This window comes from Oncorhynchus tshawytscha, linkage group LG12 (genome assembly GCF_018296145.1).
Source record: "Oncorhynchus tshawytscha isolate Ot180627B linkage group LG12, Otsh_v2.0, whole genome shotgun sequence".
In the NCBI taxonomy this organism is placed as follows: Eukaryota; Metazoa; Chordata; class Actinopteri; order Salmoniformes; family Salmonidae; genus Oncorhynchus; species Oncorhynchus tshawytscha.
In genome coordinates, this window is record NC_056440.1 from 69,531,762 (window position 1) to 69,540,357 (window position 8,596).

At 41.2% G+C, this 8,596-nt stretch overlaps 1 protein-coding gene across 2 annotated transcripts in view; it reads left to right on the forward strand.

Annotated features, from left to right (window-relative positions):
- Positions 1–2,353, forward strand: part of LOC112263826 (RAS related 2) — a 49,479-nt gene extending 47,126 nt beyond the window's left edge. For both annotated transcript variants that reach the window (XM_042330998.1, XM_042330999.1), the window contains exon 6: positions 149–2,353. In XM_042330998.1, coding sequence (XP_042186932.1) covers positions 149–236 — 88 coding nt within the window. In that variant the 3' untranslated portion in view covers positions 237–2,353. The remainder of the gene's footprint in view (positions 1–148) is intronic.
- Positions 2,354–8,596: the final 6,243 nt, after the last annotated feature.

The following is an 8,596-nucleotide window of genomic DNA, read 5'->3' on the forward strand; positions in this document are numbered from 1 at the left end:
GAATGCCCTAATGTCAATGACAGGATGTGATCTCATCTACACTCAAAGCCAAAACAAAACAATTGTTGCTTAAATGAGTCAGATTATTTTGTTAGAATCTTTCTATCTCTGCTTACTCATAATGTAATAATGCACTTTCTCCTCACAGGAAATTCCAGGAACAGGAATGCCCACCCTCGCCAGAACCCACGCGGAAAGAAAAGGACAAGAGTGGCTGCCATTGTGTGATCGTCTGAGTGGGCCTTATCACTGTCACTCACCCAGCTACTGTCACAAGTCCCCGCCTCCTGCCTGACATGACATCTTGTATGGATGACTGAGCGCTGCCTTCTCCACGTGCATGACTTCAACAGAGGTTCCTGTGGTAGTTACCAGGAACTACTGCCCCCCCTGCCCCCGGACTTCACTTCTAGAAGAAACTGACAACGCCAAATGTTAAAAAACACCACTTGACCTTCAACAATAATCCAATTCATATGAGACAGTCCTAACACTAAACATTGCCTCTTAAATCAGCTAAACAATATCATTTTTTGTATTCTGAAGGACTTTTTCTTGCCTTGCAGTGACATTTGTACTTTTTGCCGAGATTGAATGAGAAATATATACATCCAGAATGTCAGAGGTTTACTAGTTACCAGTTTCTCATCAGAATAGAGAGGTGATCTTATGAAGCTCTGTGTATGTCATGCCATATCCGTTTTTACTTCCATGTGCTCATCCGCTACTGTACATAAGTGACATTTGTTGTGATTTTGAAAGCGCATTTGTAATGACTTATTAAATCGCCACAGTACAGCGTGTAAGGTTGATGAGTTTGGTTTGACTTCTATGAACATAACATGTATACAAGTATGTACACTGTACAGTATAAACCTAGATAGCCCTAAAGTTATGACAACTTAACTTTCCAGCGTCATCAGCGGATCCATTTCTATGTCTATGGATTCTGCACTCATCTCACTGGCCAAATATGGAATGTTTACTGTATTTGCATTGTAAGGTTCATAGACTTTAGGCTTCTAATATGATATCAAACCTGTTTTATTTATTTAGTTGTACAACTCTTCTCTGACTCTTACCTGTTGTTGTTGATTAGCTCAGAGTCAGGTTGGCCTAATCAGAATTAAACATTTTAAACTCTTTATATTTTTAATCTTTACCAAGCAGTGCAGAAGAGACCATGGGTAGTATTTATGTACCTCACTGATAATGATGATGTTAATAGCAGACCAGTTTCAGAAATGTTCCTCTCTGACATATCTTTTTAAATCAATCCCTCTCAGTTGGAACATAGATTTTTGTACCATCTATTTGGCTCTCTTTTGGAACGTAGTTATTACTTAAAGTAAATAGAGGTATTGAGCTGTTGAAGCTCACTCATAAACAAACTGTAACTTCATTTCAATGACATGGTTGTTTGTTACACACTGCCTTCAATTATTCTTGGAGATGTGTTCATGTTCTCTCCAAGGTTATTGGTGTGACTCTGGGCCAGTTTGGAGCTGTTTCCATGACTCCCACAGTCACATGGAGGTTATATCACCTGACCTCTCACCTTTTAAAGTTAACATCAAGACAATTCACACATTCTGTTGTCTTGTCATCCTTTTCAATATGATCTGTATTTATGCTTAATAGAAACCAATGAACTATTGTAGTCTTGTTATATCATCATGTAATATAAGACAAAAAGAAGCATACGAAAATGATTATTTGATGGACTTGATTAAATGTTTTTACTTTATACTTTTATACATTATTTTCTTATCAAACTAGTTGACAAGTATTTTTATATGTCTGTAAGTGAATATGCTCTCACAGCACAGCTGTGTGTATATGTAAAGAGGAACGTATAATTCCCTTAGCTGGTTTTGAACTGAAGAAGACTGTAGGCCTACATTGGTTCTTGACCAACCTGTGGTCCAGAACATTTCCTCCTCTCACGGTTTTGATTTGATATGATTGGTCCTCATTTGGCCTAATCTTCCAAGAGTTCTTGGTGTTGGTGACACATTTTCCTTGACCATTCCCCACTACCTTGCCCAATGCCCATTCTGCAAATGTCAACCAATGTGTTGGTTGAGCGTCTCCACTCAGCCCACCTGACCTACTAGCGGGGTGGATTGTGGGTAGGCCGTTCACTCTTCTCTTCACTGTTCTCTAGGTCAATGTTTGGGTCATAGATTCATGTGTTCTGCTCAATGGTGGAGTCTGTAAGTACCACCTCCTGTCTTTTGGCAGACTTTATGTACAGCACATTCAATTCATTTTTTTTTTCTTTTCAAGTCCATGCCCCTTGCCCCATGTATAGCTTCTGGTGCTATAATAAAATCTGTCATTCAGCCAACTATAATAGCGAATATTCCTTTTGTTTTAGTTTTTTCGAGAAGTCCTGCATTTGGTGAACTTCATATTTTGTTGACCTTGTATTGTGAAGCGAGGTGGAACAATAGCAGTTGTGTTGGCAGATATTGCTTTGAGATTTTTGCTTTGAGAAAATGGATGTATCCAATCAAAGAGGAATAAGATGAGAAGATTCCATCATTTTATACCCACTGAACACCTGTTGTCATAATGAGGATGGACCACTGTCTTCACTAATAACATTCCAACATTAACACCACCTCTGAACTGTCTGCGTGAAAACGGCTGTCTTATTGGTGATGTAACTCATTCTACTATAGCTTATTGTCTTCCAGCTGGATAGATCTGCCTTACAGGAACAAATGTGTTCTTGTATGGAGGGTAAGTGTACCCGTGTGGCTCACCTCTCTCTGGCTGATGGTCATGTTATTCCTGTCATCTCCATCATCACAGCAGAAATATGGGGTCAGACGCCAGGCAGCACTTCAGTTCTTCACATCTGATTGGCCGTCTCCAGAATGTAGAATACAACTCTGGAGGGGAGGGAGCAGGACAGGGACATGGTTGCCATAGCACCCTGCACAAATGTCTCACAAATCAACAGAGGATCACTGAGATTTGGTTTGAAAAGAACCCTTGAAGATAATTCCTACTTTTGGCTGTGTGTTCTCGGTGGCCTTGACTCTGAGTCATCTGTGTGGTGTTGCTGGGCTGGAAACAATACAGTGTGTAGTGCACTCAAGTAAAGCACAGTCATTTAAATGCTATTACCATTCTACCTGGCTTGGTCTCCAAATAACCATAAAATGTATAAAATGCTACGGCTGTATACTGGAGAAATCCTTACGTGATGTGGTGCATGAGTCTGAATGCATAGCCTCTGAACATCTACTGTGTCGGCTACTGGAAACCAAGATGAGCTGTTGTCCTTTGACTGGTTCTACATTATCTAAAGAATTGTATTGACTGGGGAACAGATGGCTATGGGAATCCAATCACATTATGCTTGGACTCATTCATAACAGCTGTAACAATCTACTGTCACTACACAAGTCAGAGACAGTTTTGTCACTGCAGGCCAGGCCTCTGTACCTAGAAAGAGACACAGGGGGCACACATTTGTCACTGCTGGACCTCTGTACCCCACAGGTGTCAAATCATTTCCCAGATATAAGCTCTGGTTATATTTGTGGAGTTAGGTTTGATCTGTAATGGTCCTAAAAAGTCATGCAGAGGACATTATTTTCATCAACTGGATCTCATTCATTTCTATCTGCTGGCAGAAATGAAAACAAGGCTTTGACCAGGCGCCATGGCAGCAGTTGGGCTCAGGAGACATTTCCCCCTTAATTCTCAGATAAATAATGCATGCAAGGCTGTGTCTGGAGATATGTCTCAGTTGGCTGTAGACCTCTGCTAAAATGCAGGCCTTTGATCAAAATACACAGGGTAGGGAGGGAGACCATAGGATGTCCTTAATTGTCTGTGCCTTACTGGCAGCACAACAGTATCCTTGTTGCTTTGATACAGAGCAGCTATGGCTGCACAGAGAGATGGATCCTCCTGATGCATACTAATGTACAGTATACTACATCCAACTGGCTTCTCTGTCAACCACATTTATACTCCAGTCAGACGCACACAGGTACTGTACTCAGAGAAGAGGATGTGCAGGGCTCTGAGGGTGTAATACTGAAGTAGGGAGAGGAGTAGAGATCTCTGACAATGCAGCAATTCTGGGTGAATAACTCCAGGTCTTCTCACCGAAGAATCACGGAACATTCCAGTCTGTTTTTCCCTCAGGGGTTCCTTTGTAGAGATGAACACACAGTGGCCTATACTGCATCTCTCCCACATGGCCACACAACTGCAGGCACTGTGCTTATGCACACACATTCATGTGGCTCATTAGAAGGTGTGACACCGACAGTTGTGTGTGTGCTCAGTGGTGTCCGTCAACTATCTGTTGCAGTGATTATCGTCTCCACTACAAATGAAAGGTGAGAGGGTCGGAGTATAACTATACTACAGTTTCTCCTTTCAGATTAAGGGAATGGGATACAGAGAAAATAGTACGTGTAGGGAGGGCATTATTCCAGCTCTGTTAAAATACCAGGATATTACCATCCTTTCACTGAGAGTTTAAGTTTGGTGGTAGTCATCTCATATATATGAGCTTTGTGGTTTCTTCAGAGCTTTTTTAGAGAGAGGTGAACTTACCGCTATTACCTTATTGCGTGTCATCTCTCTCTCCTCTCTCTCTCCTGTTCCTTAATTTGTTCTCAATCATTGTCTACACTAGAGGGAGCCGAGGTAGGATATATGTTGGGTAGTGCAGTGCCTCTTAAAGTCGTAAAACTGTTGATTGGACATATCAGTGATGATGGTGGATGATATTCCTTGTGTTTTAACATGGTTCAAACTAGAACCCTGTCTTGAAAACTCAGAATTGAATAGTAATGAAAGCCCCAAATACACAAATATCATGTTGTTGTAGGCATTTTATGTTTGAGTGACTCTCTTAAATGGATTTCTGCATGCCCTTGGTTACCATTTGTTTTCATACCCTCCACCTGTGTTTTGCTGACTCACTCTACTGTATTCAAAAGCCTAAAATGTGGGCACTAATAAGGACCAAGATTTCAATGGCAAATCACCTATCAACTGCAAATCACCTAATTAAATCAAAGGGAATTCTGTTCCTCGTTCGCCAGCACCATCATCAATCAGCAGTCATGCTGAGTTTCTCTGGGGGGAGTGGGAGATTTCTTTGAAAAGGTTACAAGACATTGTATAATTGTTACATGGTATTGTATAATCTCAACCGTTCACTGGGACACAATTTCCCAGCTGGCTCCTGTTTTTTAAAGTCGTGACTCAGTGGGCTACTGCACATCCCCAAACTCTCACGGTTTGTCTGAGCTGCCTGTCCCAGTTGTCAGGGAGTCAACCCCTTTTACTATTGAGCCTGGGTCTGATTCAACATGCCTCTGAGGGACCCCTATTGAGACTGCCAAGGTCCACCGCCACCCCCTCATAGCGTCTATCCATTGACACTGGGGTTTGGCAGGAGAAAGGGAGGGAGGGTGCCCACTCATCCACACTTCCTAGGCAAATCCCAATCTCTCTCAATGTCCCAATGAAAGATCTCGCTTTGCATTTGGCTCAAAGTCACAGTCCGGAAGGCAGGCATCCAAACCAGCTGCTTTAGAAAATCTGATGACCATTATATGTGTTTACCTCATTCTTGTCACTGACACAGTTTATTGTGTGAACTTTCAATGTACCTGATAATGAGGGACCCCTTTATTCATCCGCACACTCTCTTTCAATCCTGCTGTGCTGTTAGAAATGTTGTGAAATCTTATGAGTTGTACTTGGCCTCGGCAGGAGTGAGCTATTTACACTGAAGCAAAATATAAACGCAACAGGTAAAGTGTTAGTCCCATGTTTGATGAGCTGGAAAACAAATCCCAGAAATGTTCCATACACACATAAAGCTAATTTCTCTCAAATGTTGTGAACACATTTGTTTACATTCCTGTTAGTGAGCATTTCTCCTTTGCCAAAAAATTATCTCGCCACAGGTGTGGCATATCAAGAAGCTGATTAAGCAGCATGGTCATTACACAGGTGCACCTTGTGCTGGGGACAATAAAAGGCCACTTTAAACTGTGCAGTTTTGTCGCACAACACAATGCCACAGATGTCTGAGGGAGTGTGCAATTGGCATGCTGACTGCAGGAATGTCCACCAGAGCTGTTCACAGAGAATTGAATGTTCACTTGTCTACAATAAGCTGCCTCCGTTTTTTTGGTTTGAGAATTTGGCAGTACGTCCAACTGGCCTCATAACCGCAGACCACCTGTAACCATGCCAGCCCAGGACATCCACACATTCTTCACCTGTGGGATCATCTGGGGGAGGGGGGTTGTCTATAATAAAGCCCTTGGCTGCTCAGTCATGTGAAATCCATAGATTAAGGCCTAATTTATTTATTTTATTTCAATTGACTGATTTCCTTATATGAACTGTAACTCAGTAAAATCTTTGAAATTATTGCATGTTGCGTTTATATTTTTCTTCAATATAATTATGTTCTATATATATGTTCTACTATATGACTGCTCCAAATTGGCAACTGTCACTCCACTTTTTCAATGCCTTTTCTTAGCGACCTTCAAGGCCAATCCTAAGGGACATTGGCTGTCAGGCATTCATCACATCTCTCTCTCTCCCCCTCTGAGCTGTCAAGGAGAGTTTAAGGGATTCCGGGTCAACAGGTTGTGTTAAAGGCAATAATAAGCCTATGTGCCAAACACCTCCAGACGCAACACAAAAAGATTAAACCCATGCTTTCTGTAACTGGCTTATGTTATCAATCAGTGTTAATAAATACATTTGATTTTGCTAGAAAAATGTGTGTGTGTGTGTACGTGCATGTGTGTGAGTATGTGTGTGTGTGTGTGTGTGTGTTCAGAAGCAGTGATTTCTCTGTGTTATTAAGGCATTGCTTTCAGTCAACATTGATTTTCTGAAGCAAAGACATTTTTACAGAAGATATGTCTCCCCAGAATACGTAGGTATACACGTTATACACGTAGGTATAAGAAATGTCAACGGATAGCTCTGACCACTTTGTATATGCCTGAAAATGATCTTTCATTCACAGTGCAACCAGAAGAAAACATGAATATGTAAGCACGTGTAGGCTATCAATCATGCCCAAGGAGATAGAGTTCAATACTGTCCATTAATAAGTCAATAATAATGGAATGAATGGCAGGCCAACAAATACATATAATAATTCAAATCACAATGCTACACCTTTCCAACATCATCACCAGATGAGACCAACGGGCGTTACAATCTGAGGGACACTGTTACAGAGGATGGAGACTATAGATATTTTAATGAAATACAAGTGAAATTTGATGTTTTTGCTCTTTGTGATCTGAAAATTACGCGATGATGTATTTAATCGAAATAGACGGGAACATGCCTGCGTGCGCGCAACTAATGGAATAACCCATGCATTCGTCAAATTATTGACAAGCTTGTCAACTTGCGCGCACTGATTTTTTTCCCTTCACATTCCAAATGGTATAGCCTATAGAAAGTGAGTCCCTGAATCGATGTGCACCACATCTCAACTCCCATTCGTTCGAGGAGGAAACGCTAGAACTGGTGAGAAATATCGGCGTGGCATCTAAACCCAGGTTTTATTTTCGTGTCACGTTGAACTCTATTTATCAACACCCCGTAGAAGTCATGGAAGGAGTCAGCAGCAACAGGAACATGTCATACAGTCGATGGAGTTATGACAGGTAAGCGTCTATCCTTTGTCAACATTTACCTTCTTATGCGAGCTGATATCACCAACTTGCCAGCAGAACCTCTCCTTTGCCTTTGTTTAGCAGGCTACCATTGTCATATCTAATCAGAAGTTGGTTGTGATTTATAAACCAACCTACAAAACCAGTTAAATGCAGTAGCCTAGTCATATATATATATATATATATATATATATTAAAAAATCCTGATATTGATAGAATATGTATTAGGCTGTCATGCAGTCTACACTGTAAATCAGTCATCATGAGGCATTTTGACACTGGCATGACAAATTGATATGACCTAGATAAGTGTGTGTGTGTGTGTGTGTGTGTGTGTGTGTGTGTGTGTGTGTGTGTGTGTGTGTGTGTGTGTCGGAGCAGTGATTTGTCTGTGATACTACAACCATATTGCTTCTGGTCAATGTTGATTTCCTGAAACAAATACAGTGTGACGGATCCTAGGAGGCTGTATATCCTGTAACTTACATTTTCAGTTTTTTCTTTTCTTATTTTAACTCGCGGTCAGTTGAAACAGCTTTCAGTATATTTGAGTTGTAGTAAGCTTTGTCAGCACTGGTACAGTAAGTGGGGAAATAACTTATTTTTCTATGTCTGCATCAAACCGCTACAGTACAGAGCATTGCTTGCTAGTCTTTATGTTCTGACTATAAGATCTTTCCTTATTGGTCAGCAGACATGAGCACACACAGTCAGTCAGTAAGCAACATCCCACTGAGCACACACTGGTTGAATCAACATTGTTTCCACCTCATTTCAATAAAATGACGTTGAACCAACATGGAATAGACGTTGAATTGACGTTTGTGCCCAGTGGGATGCTTGTGGCCCGGCTCTCTTAAGCTCTTACCGTAACTGTGCTGATTGGGCATCCC